Source organism: Aythya marila, assembly GCF_965140915.1.
Source record: "Aythya marila genome assembly, chromosome: 3".
In the NCBI taxonomy this organism is placed as follows: Eukaryota; Metazoa; Chordata; class Aves; order Anseriformes; family Anatidae; genus Aythya; species Aythya marila.
Window position 1 is genome coordinate 49,331,615 of NC_139044.1, and position 19,171 is coordinate 49,350,785.

The 19,171-nt window shown below is 41.4% G+C and overlaps 1 protein-coding gene across 4 annotated transcripts in view; it reads left to right on the plus strand.

Moving 5' to 3' along the window:
- Positions 1–19,171, plus strand: part of UTRN (utrophin) — a 366,390-nt gene that overhangs the window by 225,147 nt on the left and 122,072 nt on the right. For all 4 annotated transcript variants that reach the window (XM_082756434.1, XM_082756433.1, XM_082756435.1 and 1 more), the window contains 2 exons: positions 9,764–9,936; positions 16,410–16,566. In XM_082756434.1, coding sequence (XP_082612560.1) covers positions 9,764–9,936; positions 16,410–16,566 — 330 coding nt within the window. The remainder of the gene's footprint in view (positions 1–9,763; positions 9,937–16,409; positions 16,567–19,171) is intronic.

A 19,171-nucleotide genomic window follows, 5' to 3' on the forward strand; every position in this document is an offset into this window, starting at 1 on the left:
TGCGAAAACAAGCTGCATATGGCAAGCCCTGGGTCATGAGGGAGCCGAGGAGGCTTTTTTTACAGCCTCACAATCTGTTTGGTGACAGAACAGCCGCTCTCCCTCGCGGTGGGAAGGGAGAGGGCTGGGTGATGAGAGGTGCGTGAAGATTTTGGGGCCAGGGCAGCCGCAGAGGTGTGGCGGTGGCTTTGCAGCGGGGAGGCCTCCGGGAAGGGGGAGTGTGCTTGGCTGCGGAGCTGCACGAGGGCTGCTGGAAGGGAGGATGCTGATTAAAATAATAAACAAATGTCGGGGATAGATTACCACACGGCTGTCAGAGCCGCCAGGACCAAAGGAGGAGATCCCCAGCGAAGGCTTTGGAGGTCGCAGCATGATCTTTTGCTGGAGACTTTTCTTTTTAATATTATTGACTAAACGAAGGAAGTGACTTTTTAGATTACTTTTTACGGGCCATAGCTGTTCTGTGGTGCGGCATCCCCGAGCGAAGCGGGCCAGGCGAGGAGGCTTGGACGTGGCCTGGCCATCACCACAGCAACAGCAGCCTGCTGGTGGCCTCCTGCCCAGCCCTGCTGCCGTGCGCCCTGGGCTGAAGCGTGCCTCGTCCCACTTCGACTTCTCTGAGAAGCTGGCTTTTGGTGCTTTCTAGAAGCAGAAGTTTCTCTGGGGATTTTCTTTTTTTTTTTCTTCCTTTTTTTTTTTTTTTTTTTTCTTGAGAGGAGCAACATGGAAGGAGTTGCTCCTCCTCCCCACCCCCTGCACCCACGGCGCACCAGCAGAGTATAGCTTCTCTTGCTCAGGGTAATTGAGACCAAACGTTGAGCTTGTGGCCTGCCAGAAAGCCCTTGGAGCCTGCACGCCATTGCTGAGGTGAGCTGAAGGCAGTCCTGGCCAGACGTGGGGACGAGCAGATCCCCACGGCCCCATGGGACCAGGCTAACCCCTCCAGGAGCATCACCCAGCATCAGCGGCTCAAGCCCGCTCACCCAGCCCCAGGGAACGAACGGGGACCAGGGGGCTGCTACAATGGTGCTGTGTGAGCTGCCCCTGGGGGAACATCGCCTGAGAGAGGGCCACACGCAGGAGCTCCCAGAGACGTTTGAGACTGTATAGGTGGAAAAAGAGAGAAACCTCTCAAAGGCGACGGACCTGGCTTGGAGGATCTCCCGGGAAAATGTAGGCTTTGAGGGACACTTGATCATGATTGGCTTGAACTTCAGCTTACGTGAGTTGCTGGCAAAATTTGAAAAGGTATGATGCAAACGTTATGTATATTTGGTTATGGCTTTGAAAAGTGTGCAGCAAAACGGGCAGGTTCACGTCAAATTTGGGCATTTTTCTGTGTTGCTGTTAAGGTTCTCATGGGATCCCTGTTTGAGCACCTCTCAAATATGGAAGTCTAACGCTTCTTTCCTTCTCCATTTTAGGTCCTACTGGATTAGTTTTAGAGCGTTTGCTCTGATTATGGTCATCTTTATCTTTTTTTTTAAAGGAAATTATAGAAAAGTTTGGCCTTAGCTACACTAAGAACGTACGAGAGCTTTCTAGGATGCTTGTGACTTTAGTTCACTATTGACATAAAGGAAGTGCTCTGTGGTTTGCTGTTAGATTTAGTTGGATGCTATCATAGTTAAATTGGAAGATCTCTTGATGGCTTTTATGAGTAGAATTACTTCCCAGTAGTGTGCCACTTTTCCCATCCTTTCATCTAGTCTTGTGTTCTGTCTAGTTGTTCTCTCTTACCAGGAAATTCGGTAACAATGATGCTGAGAGGCAGGAGGCTTGGCTTTGTGGTGATTGCATTGATTAGTGAGAGACATGAGGCTTCTCAAAACCAGATTGTTTTCATCTAGTTGACAGCACTTCTGATGAAACCCAGACTGTACATTTGCAGTGATCCTTAGCTTGGCTTTGCTTATTATATTTTCTGTTGTTTTTTTGTAGTACATTTCTCTTTACAAACTTCCTGTGCCATGCAAGTCTTAAAAAAACTATACGTGGTAGTTTGTTTACTCTTTGATTAAAAAAGTTGTGATCACACAGCAGGAAAGCAGATTGTAAAGAATGATTGTGGCTTTCTATCTTAAAGATCAAAATTTAAATATGGCTTTTTAATACAAATCAGCACTGGACACCTGAACAGTGGTGTAAAGGATAGGACTAAATGAACCTAAATGCCTCATAAAACACAATGAAGCTAGAGGTGTTCTCTGTTTTGGTTTGTTGTAATGATTTCAATGAATTCAAAATCATAATAATCCTGTGTTACAGAAGACTGTTATGAACTGGTTTGGTGCTGTTTTGTTTTCTAAATTCTAAATGTTTTACTTTCTAAATTCTTCTGTTTTTCCTTTATTACAGAAGCAAACTTTGAAGCTAATGAGACAAATACTGTTCATTATCCCTTGAACATGACTTTTTTTTTTTTTTTCCCCCAAAAATAGCTATTAATAATAGGTGAAAACATTTGTGACAGGATTTTATCACTGTGTGGGACACTTTCTCCTCTCTTTCCCAGCCTGTCAGCTGGGCTTCACTGTTCTCTGGTAGTTGCTGCCATTTGCCTTAGAGACTAGGACACATACTGGAGTTTTGAGATGCTTCATGACATTGTTAAGACCCTAGTTTTGAAACAGTGTTTCTATTTTTTGTACTGTACACACAGTGGGACATGCAAATCCCATGCGCTCTCCCTTGTGACTTTGAATATTTGTCTTATTTTGTGTCAAAGGAATTGTTTGTAGCAATTCTTCAACAAAAGCATATCTTGTAGGTCTTGCAGCTGCCACGGTTTCTAGCTTTAAGGTTACTGTGCCATTTTGGCGTCTTGTGGTGAAGTTTGTAATGTGATGTAGGAGAAAGCTAACATTACAGAGGTGGTAAACTTCAATCGCAAATTCTAATCAGTGCTTATTGAGCAAGATTTTTTTTATTTTTTTTTTTTTCTCTCCCCTCCAGCAAGTTTCCCTCCTTCCCCTCTGCTTCGTTTCTCACTCACACGGTGCCCCCCACACCCATCCTGTTCTTTCTTACTGAGGAGTTTGCTGCCAGGAGAAACACCATTATGACAGTGATCCTGGCTTGCAACTTGCCTTTAACTTCCATGAATACGTGTTGTAAGGAGAGAATTGCGAGTGCTGTTACTGTGGTGGTAATGCAGAAGCCAGATGGCATTTGCAGAAGCTTGCACGACACTCCCTTCCTATGCAAAGGGAGAGCCGCGTTATACTTGAGTGGGCAGGGCTGCTTTGGCTTTGTTCAGTTTGAATTATGTGACTGCTGGAATTAGTATTAATGGATTTATGATGCCCCCCAGATGTTCAGTCAGTGCCATGTGATGGAGCCACAGAGGTTGTCAAACACAGGCTGCCATTCCCAGCCCTAGTGAGTGCGTCACTATTCTTGTGATGAAAGGAGTCCTTACCCACACCGTGTCACCTGGGAAGGTATTATCCATCCGTACAGGCCGAGACAGCTTTTTGAAGCTGCTGTGCAAGGCTTTTGGTAGTTCGAGCATGTGAAATTTAGATGTAAAAATATCCCAGAATGATTTCCCTGATTTTTTTTTCTCCTGAAATATTGAAGAGCTTAAGTTGTAATTAAGTTTCTGTTATATCTAAACTTAATTGCTTTTGTGAATTGCTTTGAACTCATACCGTCATCACCATGGCTGTAGTGACAGACAGCGCGGTCTGTGTATGACATTTTAGGTTTAATGTCTCTCTTTGTACACGCTTCTGCCCCTGGCGGATTTATGATAATGGCAATTCTGCCCAAGGGTTCTGCACGTGTACTGCGCTTCTGAATGCGGGTTTGTTATAAACTGATTGCTTAACAGCAGACTGCCACTGCGGACCTCTGCAGATGGGATGAGGCTTTCTCAAGTTGATTGTCCCCTGAAAGCATAGGAGGGACTCCCTGGGTGAGCTGAGTACCTGATTCTTCAGAGACTTTTTTTCAAACTCCTATCAACAGCATCTCTCTCTCTCTCCTATCCTCAGCATCTGCAAGGAAAAGAGCAATAAAAGTCTTATTTCCCTTTCAAAAAGGGAATATGCCTGTATCATGCCCTAATTCTTACTCCCTCCTCCCTAAGACTTATCAAAAAAAAAAAAAAAGAAAATTTCTGTGTGCAGCAGAGGCTCAAGTGAACATCTGACACAGCAGTGTACCCAACGGCAGTTGGCAGCAGCAGGTAAAACATATCTGGTTCAATATATGCTCTGCTATTTTAAAAAATAAATAATATTAATAAAAAATCCATTCCCCTGCCACCTGCTGTGAGACCTCAAAGAAGGATGTTCTGGCATGCAGTTATGTCCTTTGGTTGGCACTGATGTTTTGCATTCCAGCTGGAACAGCTGGAATAGTTTTCTGCAGATACTTTAGTGAATAGTCATCAATTTTAGAGGTCAGGAATAAAGCAGGGAAGTGCAGCATTTCTGTAACTACGTCTTTGCTGACTTAGACCTTGCCAGTAGAGGAAGCGGGCAGTCATTCTTGTGGGACTTTCAATTCCCTCTACCTGAACTGAGTCTGCTGTCCTGTTCCAGTCAAAGAGCATGATTTGTGTTGGGTGGAAGGAGTACAAGACTGGCATAGAATCATTAAGATTGGAAGAGGCCTCCAAGATTATGTGGGCCAACCATCCCCCTACCAGCAATGTTACCCACTAAACCATGTCCCCAGGTACCGCATCCAACCTTTCTAACCTTTCTGTCCTGATAGAATAGCCTGAGTGAGAACTTTTGTTGGGAAAAATGCAGTTCTTTCATTTGTGAATAGTCAACCCTAGCTCTTAAGATCTTCACGTGGTTCAAAAGCCCAAAAGCCACAGCAGCCTGCATGTTCTGTGGCTTGTACCCAGGGATAAATATTACTTAGCAGTCTGCGTGCCATCATGAAGTCCTGTGGCCCAGCATCAGCATTAGACCTGCATATCCATTTCTTAGAAGCCACATGTAGTTTATGTACCTTAACTTGCCACCCCTGCTCTGTGTTCAGATCCTTACAGAAATTGAGTGGAATTTTATTTCCTAAGAAATGTTAAAAATAAATAAATATTTTTTTAAAGGGGTGTAATACAGAATGTTGCTGTGTAGAGTGAGTTTTAAAAAATCAGAGTAAATAGCTGATAAATCCTAAGAAACTTTTTGGAAAAAAACAAACAAACGAACAAACAAACAAACAAAAAAAAACAAACAAAAAACTAATGCTACATTTTTATAAGAGACTAAAGTTAAGTTTTGTGTAATAGCATATATATATATATATATATAAAAGCTTGAATTAAGGGATCCTGATAATAGAATCTGTAACTTTATAAGAACATCATTTTATTTAGCCTATCGAGTAAAATAATTTCTCTGCATTAGATCTTTGTATCGTAAAGCTCAAGCAGTCTAGGATTCGTAATGGTGCGAATGGAATTGAGTCAAGTTTTGTCTATTATAAAATGTGTCTTGCTTATTCCACTCTAAGATTGGGTGGAAATGTGATGTTTTCTTCAATGTTTTTGCCTTCATCTGAAGGGTTCAGGCCCTTTAATGAGGAAATTTTTTTTGCCACTGTTAATGGCGATGTACCAATGAAGATGGTATAAACACATAAAATCAGAAAAAGCATGAGTAGAAGTGAATATGCTAACAACTGTAGGAGGTTTCAGAGTGAATTAAAGGGCCCTCTGGAGTAGTCATTCAGGAAATAGGTGCTGGAATGACTAATCATGGGAATGCTGTTTTTTTGTTTGTTTGTTTGTTTGTTTGTTTTTTAATGCATCTAGAGTTATCTGTATCCTTGCTGTTTTTAAAGGGGGAAAATAGATAATAAAGAAAAAAAAACAATAGGTGATTTAACTTGGAGTTGGAATCACAAAGTTTGGTTCTGTTCGAGTCTGTTACATGCTTTCGTTTACCCTGGGGAAGTCAACTTAATCTGCCTTTGGGCTGTTCCAGTAGCAACTGCAACTGGAGTCAGCTTCCTCTTTGGGTCCTTTTCAGAACTGCCATCTACAGAGTTATCAAATCCCTCACCCCTTACTTACATATTCTTTGAAGATGCATGCTCTTCAGTTGTGACATGCATTAATTTAATATTTTGATTGAAATTGAAGCAAGAAGTAGGCTCCTTGTTATGGAGACAAGCTTTAAGATCAGATCCAAGCATAAAATGAAAGCTTGAATCCTGCAGGTATGTCATTTTCCATGACAGGGCTAAAGAGGGAGAGAACCAGAAAAGTCTGCGGTTCAGAATGGAGATGAGAGGATTTTGAAATCACCAGACCAAAGTGGAAAAGACAGGCAGCAGTTTGCTCTTTATTCTTAAATGGAATTAAAAAAAAAAAAAAAAAAAAAAGTGGCAATCTTCTAATACACTGGCTGGGTAAAGTAGATAAAGTCAGCCTAGTTATTTCTTCTCTTCTCTATCCTCCAAAACTTTAAAACTTGTACCTTGATTTATATATAGGATGAATTGTTTCTTCGAAGAGTATTATTTTAATTTAGGACAGTAATCCTGCAGTGCTCGTGCATGTAAACAGATCTGGTGGCCTCACACCAATAAATTATCATTGCAGTTTAGTAGATATATGCACATAAATATTTGCAGAATTACCAAAATGTGACCTTGAGGTATCTCTGTGGCATCTCTACTTCAAAAAACCAAGTTGATAAAGCTGTGTAACTACAGATTAAAAACTATGAATTTCTTCTGGCTTTATTAAAAAAAAAAAAAAAAAAAAAAAAGCCTTTTCCGTCTATACTTGTATTTTGCACTCACCAGGAGAGTGCTCTGGACCAGATCCTCTCTGTGCTGGGCTAAGAAAGACTGTTTCACAGTTGTGTGCTCCCGTTTGTGGCAAAACCAGCCACAAACCAGCCAGCAAAACCATTTTCCCGTCTTCTCCTGCACCCTCCTCTGTGTCTCCTTTGCAGCTCTTGTCTGTATATGGGAGCTTCTCTGTGATTCCAGGGCAGTGTTTATGATTGCCTTTGAAGTACCAACAAACTGAAATTGACTTACTCTTACTAGAGTTAATCCTAGTTATGGCATGAGCAGTGATGATCAAATTTTTCATCCTCTTTGCCACGTAGACAAAGATGAAGAATGTGGCGAATCAGTGACCGAGAAATAGGCAGGAGCAAGAAAAACAACACATTGGGATAAACATGTTTTGGTATATGCAGAACATGAGTAGACCTTCTTTGCACTTTGAAATAAGGAATTTCAAGGGAGGGCAACCAGAACATGTCTACATGTTCCATAACAATTGGGAGAAAGGTATGGTAACATGATGAGTAAGGGAGATTGTACTGGTAGTAATTAATTAATCAGTAGATTAATTGGTAGCAATCCTGGAACAAGATCATCATCCCTATTTATTAGCCTTCCAATGAAGGCTTCCAAATACCAGAATAAAATAACTTCAAGCTCTTTTATGTCATTATTGGGGATTAAGGTAATTTGTGTCCATCTGTTGCCATTAGCCATCTTTTACTTCCTTGCTGCACCTCTTCATGTGCACACTGAAGTGGGACACATCTGGATTTGTCCCTCTTTTTTTTTTTTTCTTTTTTTTTTTTTTTTTAATTTGTAGAAGGCTGTGATACATCAGCATTCATTACCCTTAATATCAGTCCCGTTTGTTTATCCATCAGCTGGCAGGGCTTTTTCTTCCTGGAAAGTTGAAATCGGAATAGAGGAAGAGAAGTTAATTAGCAAAGTTGATTCTTTGAACTGAGCTGTCACAACATGGCCATCACAGATGGGACTCAAGAATGCGCACAGCAGATTTGCGGTGCCGTAATCAATGTAACATGATGACTGGCAAATACAGGAATAAGACCCGTTTTCAACGAAACATCATTTTGAACTGTTAAGCATGCATATCCTCTCACATGTAATCAAAACTAGAAGGTTTTATGCAGGTTCTTAATAGCATTCAAATGAGCACTGTGATTGTAGAAGGAGGTTGGAGGCCAGTTGGTGATGTAACTTCAGAGAGGCACAGAAATGGACTTGGCATGGCCAGACTCCTGTAGTACAGATCAGTGTGCAATTAAAATTGAATCTGCTGTCTGCAGTTGCATCTCCTGCTGTTCAGAGTTGAGCTGGTTTTCAGCGGGTCTCCCTGCATGTTTGAGTCATAAGGTCAGGAGCTGCAGATGTTCTCAGATAAGCATCTGATTTGCCTAACTGCTGACTGTGCTGTTATCGTCAATCACTTCCATTTCTGTTTTTCATTTTAAATGTCATTACTTCTGTATATATTCAAGATGGTGTTTTTTTATCAGCATGGCTTAAAGACAGCAAAAGTGTCTTTTTACCTGTTTTTTATTGGTGAAAAAACAGGCAAAGAATAGGTAGCTGTCCAAAGTCACATAGCAGCTCAGCTGGAGAGCTTCACTGATAGCTCCCCACCCACCCGCAATCTTTTTCTCCCCCTGCTTTCACTGTCTCTCCTCTGTTCACCTCTCCAGCTGTATCCTTACTTATTTTTTCATTTTTCCCTAACTGATAAATGCTTTCATGCTATCTCAGTTTCATAGCAACTTTTCCATTGCTTCCAATTATCAATTGCAGATGTGCAAGCAGCCATTCTAAGATGTGGGACTATGTCTTAAGGACAGGGAGGTACAAGAATCCTTTCCTGCTCCTTATGAACAGATGGAAAGTACTGAGGGGTTGTCTGGAAAAATAAAATCCTTTAAAGGATTTCAGTTATTGAATTTCTTCCTTTGAAAAAGAAGTTTGTTTACATCTGCATCAAGTTTCTGTCACAATCTTTGCTGATTAATTCCATTGAGACAGCTAGTACAGCTTCTGGCTCTCTAAACATTTACATTTCTCTATTAGGGCATACAGAGACGTACAGATGCTAGAAAGCATCAGTGGTGATACAAGGGATTGTCTGATGCTATTATAACATGTTTTAAAAATAATACTTCACTTTGTTAGATGCAGACAATGTCTGTAATGTGTTTCTTGAGGCGGATGAATAGGAGAATAAATTATGTTTTTGGAGAAGAAAATGTTTATTTTCAGCAGGGAAGAGAAATGAGCAAGCTGAACTGAAATTACAAGCACTTTTTCAGATCAGCACTTAACACATAAATCAGATTATGATACATCACGCCATTTTATGTCTATATCCCTATATGTTGTTGGACATGGTATACAACAGCTGAATTGTAAAAATGGGGTTGCTGTAGCTATATATGTGTATATATGTATATATATGTAGCTATAGTCATTCAGTTGCAGTTTAGAGACGTCATTTTTAGGTAAAAGCTTTCATTGCATGGCTTAAAACACTGTATAGAGTTTGAATTTGACTGCTCTGCATAAAGTTTCTGTAGTCTTATATTTCAAAGAGGAAAGAGACAGCAGAGCTAAAGCTGCAGCTGTGAACTTCTGAGCAGGAGAAAGATTTCCAGTGCATTTGCAAATGTTGCACTTGGCGGAAATGTGTGGGAAACAAGAAACAATGAGTTACCTTAATACAAAAGACAGGCAGAGAATGTAGTGTTTATAGCTGTAAATGCTGTTTCAGAGTCAAGGATGACTTTCAAACTCCTTTTCTTTCACTAAAGAAAGCGGGACCTTTTATAATGATGTTAATGGTATTGCAGGATTTCTTTGCACATCCTTCCAGAGTTGCCCAAGAAAGTCAGGCTATGTGCTCTGTCCAAGAGGATAGGAATACTAATAGGAATAAGCTTTTCCTTAATTTACTGAAATAAGATGTCTGGACTTGTCGATATTTCAGGACATCCAGGCTGAAATTGATGCCCATAATGACATCTTTAAAAACATTGATGGAAACAGACAGAAGATGGTGAAAGCCTTGGGAAACTCTGAGGAAGCTGCCCTGCTCCAGCACCGACTTGATGACATGAACCATCGATGGAATGACCTGAAGGCGAAGTCAGCTAACATCAGGTAAGTAATTACAATGTCAAGACATGAATGGGGCAGATTTTTCTTCTGAAAGGCTTGAGAAATTTCACTGCAGCACTGAAGTGAAATCTCCATTTTCTTCTGTGAAGTACCCCAAGCACAGATGTAAAGAGTTGGTGCATTAGCTTACCGTGCACGCTTAACTATTTGTTCCCTCCCCAGAGCTGTGCAGAAGTAACTTGCCAATCTGTACTAAATGTTCCAGAAAGTATGTTGAATCTTTCCTTATTTTAAATCGATGGCAATGTCAATGAAGTCATTCTGTGAATCTGCAATTACCTGAGGAGAAATCAGGGTTTTGTTTTTTCCACCAAAATGAATACCTTAGTAGGATTTGTATCCTAAGTATTTTCATCTGTATTGGTGGTAGATTTTTTTTGCCTGCTGCTATTCCACTAAGAAATGTTTTAAAATATGTATTCATCAAGCCATTTACAATTTTTGACCCTACCAATGCCAAACTCACTGATGCCCATCCAAGTGTACTCATTGTTAAAAACTTTATGATGTCATTTTGGAAGTAGACATTACCATATTCATTAATATGAATAAAATTCCATATTACAAGTAATTACATAGAAAAGTATTTCTGGAGCTTTTAATTGCTACTGCCTGCTTGTTGATTAAAGGAGACTGTTCTTTTAATAGAACAGAACAATGTTAAGCATTCATATGAATTTTCCAAAAACCAGAAAAATGAGTTGAGTTTTGAATTCAGACACCAGAGTTGGAAAGAGGGGGGTAGAAGGGAAATGTGACATTTATTTTTCATCTCCACTTACCCTGTCACCAGCCAGCTAAACAGTTATGTGTAACTGGTGGGATTTGCTGAATGGAACCTCATAGACAGAGCTTGACCTAGAAGAACCAAGCAATTTGGCATGAGGGTTTGCAAATACTGGCCCCAACACACGACAAGTAGTTTAACGCAGGAGCTGTTAAACTTGGGCCTTTATGAGCTGTACTCAGCTGTACAAGTCAATGTGAGAGAGAGACCAAAACTTGATAATACGTTGTTATTTTAGTCATCAACTGCACGTTCTAGCAAGAACAATTGCCTGTCCTGTCCTAGGGCTGATCATAGTTTGGGAGAAATTCATGGCTGACAAAAAGGCCTTCAAGGCATTCACCACAGGCCAGTTGTTAGTTCCAAGGCAGAGACAACAATTGTGCAGTGAATGCTCAGTTTAGCCACTTTTCTGAATAATGATTTGCGTTTTCACTTTGGGTAGATAGGGAGCATACACCCCTCTGGGCAGTGCTAACGTTTGCACTGTGTGCATGGCTCTGCTGATCCCTGCAGTGCTCCAGGGCCACGTGGCACTGAACTACAAGCAGAAGGCAGGCGGGGAAGAGAATAGCGGAGTAAATAGAAGTAAATTAACCTTTCAAATCTGTCTCCTCTGAAAGGAGTGCAGCATTTCTGAGTACATGTACTTTTCCCTGTTCTTTGATTGCAGTTCACTTTTCTAACTTGCACAATGATGAAAGCCTTCACAGGGAAGTAACAGGGCCTAAAACTGGTATGAAGTCAGTGTGTTGATCTGGCTGTTTGCCTTCAGATTCTGTTTTCTCGGTGCATCCTGTTTCAAGAATGATTTGGAAAGCAAAACTGTATGGATGAGTCTTGTGAGAACAAGTATGTAACCATGTTAGAGGCTAGGGCTGACTGAAAAATCTTTTTTTTTTTTTTTTTTTTTTTTGCCTTTAGCTCAGAATAGTGCTTCTAAATGAAGATTTATCTAAGTTTATTTATTTATTTGTTTTTAGGGTATTTTCAACAATGTGTACATTCTGATTGTGTTGATTTTTTAGCTGCTGAAAATGCTGCTGTCCCTTAGGAATAGTGTAAGACTTTCTTTATCACTTCAGTCCTCAGAGGTGATGGTGCTCATCACTACACCGACTTTACTTCCCTGCTACTGGAACTAAAGGGAATTCCAGGCTGAAAATGCAATGCTCTTGTGACATACTTTTAAATGTGTGGAAACTACTTAAACTATGCTTGTAGTGACTGTGACACCACCAGAGAGGGCTCTCCTTAAAATTACTCAGACTTATTAACACTTCCTTCTTTTTCTCTGTGTTGTGTTACTCCCAGGAGGAAAACAAAGCTGCAGGTTTGTTCAAGTCTGCATTTTGCAGCCAAATGCTGAGAAGAAACCCTTCTTCTTGGGTGGGAAGGTATCAGCATTTGGGGGAGGTATTGCAGAAACTGGGAAGGATTCTCTATATTCAGACCACCCACCAGTCTCTTTTATTCCATATGTTCCCTTCGTGCTCAGCAGGAAAAGTGTTACCTAAATAGTGGAAACAAAAGCTGAGGAGGTCTCCAGATGGGGAGGGAGTCTCCCAGGGTCGTTAGAAGCGGGGTTGTGTCAGAGTTGCTGCTCTTCTGCAGGATCTTATTCAGCCTTAGCAGAGCAAGGGTGTTCTCAGTCTGGTCAGCTGGATGAGGGCATATGGGTTTTTCAGGCTCAGCCAAGATTTCCATAGGAGCGTTTCTGATGCTGCCTGATGCTTGGGAAAATTGCTGCTCCAACCAGTACTCAAAACTGGACAGTCATCTGGTACAGAACTGTCTTTTCATCAGAGCAGATCCTAAGCCACCATTTGACCTGGCAAATCCGTAGAGACTGCCAACTCATTTGTCATGTGAACACAAACACCTTAAAGCTTTGTTTTTGCAGACCTTGTTTTGGTAAAAGCACCAATCCCAAAACAAGGGCAGAAATCTTATTTGGAACTGGAGAAGCCCAGGAAACAATTCAAAACTCCAGCATAGTTTATTGGCTCTAACTCTTTGAATGGTTTGTGTCACTAATGTAAAAAGTCTACAATTGTGTAAGCCACTAAAACTAAAACACAAATTGGAGCACATCTCGCCTCCCTCACTCCTGTGTAGCATTTGCTTTGAATGGAGTTTAGTGAATGCCTGTCTGCATGTCTCCCCACTCCTCGGGAGAACTGAAGGCTTGTGGCTGCTCTTCAGCTGTCACTGCGGCATGCCACTTCTATGTTCGGTATTACTGCTTACAAGATTAGCAAAACAACAGTCAGGAACAGTCTATGCTGATGCGATGTCTTCCTCTGTGTGCGCTTTTTTTCTCCCTTAATTTCTTTCTAACATTTCTGAAGAGATGTTAACTCATTCTGTGTTCAGAGAGAGGGATTTTAATGTCCTGTTAATGCAGTTGGTTTCCTCACCACTCTCTACTCCTTACTGCTCTAACCCCACTTGTGCTGGATGTGGAAACCATGTGCTGGTGATGTTTTGCTACTGTTATTGCATTGGCATGTATGTGGGCACTCAGTAGTAGTAAATTACAGACCATTTAATCTGGTGTCACATGCCTCATCATTCAGGTTAATACCAAATTATTTTTTTCACTATTAATATTATTGCAGTGTATGTTAAATTAAGTGAGCCACCCTTAAAGTGCCTTTTAACTAGATGTAGGGGTTTCTTTTTCCCCCTTACAAAATTTTAATTCATTCTGTATACAAGAATTCTGCTCTGCCCGCAAAGTGCCAGGTTTTAGAGGTGAGAGCTGCTTAAATGTACTAGATAAAGTAATAAGTCACAATTAATAGAGATTTTACTATCAAATGCACAGAAGGCTACAGATATAATTTTTAAAATGTTGATTGCTGAAAGGTTTTGATTGCTGCTAGAAATCCATAAAAATGCTTTCTCTTCATAACAATCTGGATCTAACAGCAAAACTGTAAATTTAGTTATGGGCTGCCTTGGCAACGTGTCTCCTCTGCCTGATTACTAGGGAGTATTATGCTGTGTTCACTCCCAGAAAGGAGGGCTGGTGCTGTTGAGTACCTGACATGGGAGGGCAATGTGTGAGCGACACTGCAACTTTCTGAGGGCATTTTTGATGGCAAGTGAAACCAGTTTTGGAAAGGAGAAGGGAGATGTTGGACGTGGACCACACCATGCTGTTGGGAGCATGATCCTGAGTGCATCTGGGAACTGCAGGGTAGATTCAGTGTTGAGGGAAAAGATACTGGTGACTGCAACAAGGGAAAACAGAAATCATGATGCAGGAAGTGGCAGCAGTAGAACAGCACTTCTAGCAAATAGTTTATATTTTTTCCCATGCAGTTGCTTAAGTGCTTTCCTGAATGGAGCAAATAATAGGTTCCTCTTCCTAAAATTAGCTTATCCTTTACAGAAAGAATTTGATGGGTTTCCCTTTGTCTATTCCCATTCCCCTGGACTGTGTTTCTTGGTTAATTTCCTAGTATCCTGTCGTGGTTCCGCTCGAGTGGGCAGTCGAACTCCACCACAGCCGCTCTCTCACTCCCCCTCCTCAAAGAGGAATGGGGAGAAAATATGTGAAAAGGGGCTCAAGGGTTGAGATAAGGACGAGAAAATCACGCAATAATTATTGTAACGGGCAAAACAGACTCGGCATAGGGAGATAGTAAGATTTATTGCCTATTACTAACAAGCGAGAGAAGTGAGAAAACAAAGGAAAAAGCAAACCAAAAGCACCTTCCCCCCATCCACCCTCTTCCACCTCCTCCCCCCGAGCGGCGCAGGGGAACGGGGGAATGGGGGGTATGGTCAGTCTACAGCACTTCTTCTCTGCCGCTCCTTCTCGGTCACTCTCGTCCCCTGTGCTGTGGGGTCCCACCCACGGGATGCAGTCCTTGATGAACTGATCCGGCGTGGGCTTCCCACAGGCAGCAGCTCTTCCAGAACTGCTCCAGATATGGGTCAGTACCATGGGGTCCATCCCTCAGGAGAAAACTGCTCCAACCTGGCTCCCCTACGGGCAGCAGCTCCTGCCAGGTCACCTGCTCCTGCGTGGGCTCCTCTCCACGGGCTACAGGTCCGGCCCGGAATCTGCTCCGGCAGGGGTCTTCCACAGGCGGCAGCCTCCGTCAGTGCAGGGCCACCTGCTCCACCGTGGTCTCCTCCACGGGCTGCAGCATGGAACCCTGCTCCACCGTGGTACTCCATGGGCTGCAGGGGGACATCCTGCTTCACCATGGTCCTCACCACAGGCCGCAGGGGACTTCTGCTCCGGTGCCTGGAGCACCTCTCCCCCTCCCTCTACACTGACCTTGGCACCTGCAAGGCTGTTTTCTCACTCCCGGCGGCTGTCTGGCGCAGCGTTTTTTTCCCTGTCTTAAATATGCTCTCACAGAGGCGCAAAACAACATCGCTTATTGGCTCAGCTCTGGAAAACAATGGGGGCCCTTCCCAAACATGGGGCAGCTTCTAGATCTTTCTCACAGAAACCACCCCTATGGCTCCCTGCTACCAAAACCTTGCCACGTAAACCCACTACAATCCCTACAAGGTCACAACATAGTGTTTGTCTCAAAGTAAGCCTTGCAGCACATCACCCCTTCAGTCCAACTGCTGTCATATCAGTAGCAAATGTTCACTCAAATGCCATTTGAGAGAATAATACAATAGAAGGCAGGTGAACAGGGAGGTTTGACCCTATGACCTTTTGAGGTCCCTTCCAACCCCTACAATTCTGTGATTCTGTGAATGTTTCACCTGTATTAAAAGATGTGAGTTACAGTGAATCAGGAAAAAAAAAAAAAGTTCAGAATAGAAAAGACCTAGGAAACAGAACAATAGTTCAGTTCACTCATCTGTCAGAAGCAGGGCACAAAGGTGCAGAGCTAGTGTCAGTGTATACTAAAAAGAAGTTAGCTTATACCAGTAAACAATTTCTTTCACCATGCAAGTGATAGAGTAGAGAGAGCTAAGTGCATGTTAGTCTCAAATGGGTCTGTAACATGGAGTGACTGGAGTAAAAGTGGGGTTGCTGGCCTTTATCAAGTATTCTGTGTAGCTGTCCAGGTACTGCAGGGAGGAGCTGTCAGGTCAATGTATTCCTGAACATGATAGAAGAGGGTATTTTGGAATCTGGGGGGGTTGCTGAGTTAACTGGGAGGATGGATTCACACTATTAATTCTCTAGTAATTCTTCATTGACTAAAGGTACTGCGTTAAATAATCTGTGCTACTGACGTGTTCAGCAGCATGGTTAATTTACTGTTGATGACTGCTGGGAGAATTTGTTGCTTTTGGTGCTAGAGATTCAGGGTCTTGGCATGAAAGACGTGAGTCTTGTGGTGCCCTAGCTTACAAAATGATGCTTGTACTTTGTGCGCTGCTGTGGCAGAGTCACAAAAGACAGTATTTCTTTATGTTGTTTGGATGCTCGGTGTTCAAGGCTTTAGGTCATATCAGGTGCATGTTTGTCTGTGTTCCCACATTTTTCACCTGCTTATTTTGTTTTTCTGTGCAAAATGATTTGAAGTAGAATTTTGTTTGTTTTCAAACACATCAAAGGTCCTTAGCATTTAAGCATTTGAAATATTCCTGTCTCAATGGTAGAGCTATTTTATTTATTACAGTCCCTTGGTTTTTGTACTGTTCAGGACTTTAAGGATGCTTTTATGTTGTTTCACAGGGCTCACTTGGAGGCAAGTGCAGAGAAATGGAACCGATTACTGACATCCCTGGAAGAGTTAATCAAATGGCTGAATACAAAAGATGAAGAACTTAAAAAGCAAATGCCCATTGGAGGGGATGTTCCAACTTTGCAGCAACAGTATGATCACTGCAAAGTAAGTTGCATAACCTTTATAGATATGTTTCCTACTGTGAATAATAAAATGAGTCAAATTGAATATAGGAGAAATGATGAACACTTGATCCCACCCAGTATTTAATTTATAAAAAAACCCAACACACTGTTCTAGGTCCCCACTCCTTCTGCTCCTCCACTTGCCCAGTAAAGCACAAGTGAGATACTGTCTTTGAAATTTTATCAAAAGAATTTCTGATGAGTATTTTCTGTCCAAACACATTTTTGATGTATTTCTTGATGGTTTTGGACTCCTGTTGGGTAAAACTGTCATTCTATAAGTAAAGTTAAAGGAGGTTCACGAAAGAAAGAATTGAACAAGAACTATAAAAGAAACGTTGAATGTAAATTCAATAAGATGATATAAAGTGATTTTCTCCATATTACTAGACTGTAATAGCAGCCCTTCACCCCATGCAGATTCATAGTGCAGTCAAAACTGTAAGAACTAAAATTCACCTGTGCCTTGTACCGTTGTAAACCAATTCTTTGTTTTTACTAGTTCTTTGCCGTTAAGGATATGGTTTAGTGGGGACTGTTAGTGTTAGGTCAGAGGTTGGACTTGATGATCTTGAGGTCTCTTCCAACCTAGAAATTCTGTGATTCTGTGATTCTGTGTGATTAATTCATAAGTATTTTTTGACAACAAAAATGCTACATCCACAAAATATCTTCATCCATGTAAAGTCTATCTCACCAACTCTAATTCATAATCAATTTATGATGTATTTGCTGTTGACAGATTCATTCTAGTAAAGTTTGTTCCATCTTGTCATATTTTTTCTTCTGTATGGTGTAGACAGGGGAAGAACAAATGCAGCTTTATGTAGCTAATTGCATAACAACTGTATTCCCCTCCACCAATACAATGCTGATATATTTTCTGCTGTGGTATTTATAGAGGGCAAAAACTGGATTTGGGAAAGCATTTAAAAATACAGGAAAATACTCTGAAGAACTTCAGAAAAAGTAGCCTGACATGAGCAGTACTTTTGAGACTTTACTCTAAAATAGATGAACTTAAGGAAATCTGCATAAGCTTACCCTTAATTTAGTATTTTTAAAATAGTTATTAGCATAAACTCAGGATCTTTGTTTCCTGAGAGTTCATCTTTTCCTGTTCTTATCCACTTAAATCATTATGCTCTGTTAGTAGGCACATCTGCTGTGAATGTTTTATAATGGTGGATTACTAGTGCAGGAGAGCAATCAAAGTCTGGAAGAGATCCAAAGATGTTTTAAAGGAGGTCAATGGGAGATGATGGATGTCTACAGTTCATTTTCTAATGACTTATTTGTTTCTCATGCTAGAATATCATATATGCATGATAATAACAAATAATACTGCTATAGTGTGTCTCATCTGAAGATGTCAAATTGTTATGTAAAAATGATAGTTTTTATAAGTCATTCCAGAGTAGGAACATGTAGGAACAAGCATGCTGGGTGGGTCGTTTGGGTCAACAGTGAACTGCAACAGTGAGAAGGAAAGAGAACTTCTAGGTTGTTTAATCCTTATGCATAGTTTTAAAGAATAACTCTTGTTATATATTGATAAAATTCTAATAAGTACTTTCAGGGGTTTTTAGAGATTATTCTTTCACATTTCAAAAAAGCAATATTCTTGCACTATCACTGAGAAAGAATATCGGATATCGGTGTCCCAGCCCAGTATTTAACATGACATTTATTAATGGCCTACAACAGCACAAAGTTAATGTGATTCTGATCATTGCTTTGTACCTATGCAAGCAATAGCTCAGTATTCAATTGCACACATATCTCAGATGAAACTGGACAATTACTTTCTAACAGTTCATAGTATCATAGAACTGCTTGGGTTGGAAGGGACCTTAAAGGTCATACAGTTCCAACTCCCCTGCCCTGGGCAGGGACACCTCCCACCAGACCAGGCTGCCCAAAGCCCCATCCAGCCTGGCCTTTAACATCTCCAGGAATGGGGCATCCACAGCTCCTGTGGGCAATCCGTTCCAGTGCCTCACCACCCTCAGAGTAAAGACATTCCTCCTAATCTGTAATCTAGATCTCCCCTCTTTTAGTTTAAAACTGTTTCCCCTTGTCATGCCTCTATCTGCCCTTATAAAAAGTTGCCCTCTTTTTTTTTTTTATAGTCTCCTCAGTCTGTACTTATGTCTGCGATTGAACCCAACCCAGGTGCAGCACCTTGCACTTGAACTTGTTGAACATCATTAGGTTCACATGGGCCCTTCTCGTGAGTTTGTCCAGGTCCCTTTGGATGGCATCCCTTCCTTCTGTTTTATCCACTGCACAACTCTGCTTGGTGTCATCTGCAAACTTGCTGAGGGGCACTCAATCCCACTGTCTATGCTGTTGATAAAGATATTAAAGAGCATCAGTTCCAAGATGGGCCCCTGTGGATCACCACTTGTCACCAGCCTCCATCTGGACATTGAGTTATTGACCACAACTCTCTGGCTGCAGCCATCCAGCCAATTCTTTATCCACTAAATAGTCCACCCTTCTAGAGATAAGAGATAAGGATGTGTGGGACAGTGTCACAGGCCTTACAGAAGTCCAGGTAGATGACATCAGTTGGTCTTCCC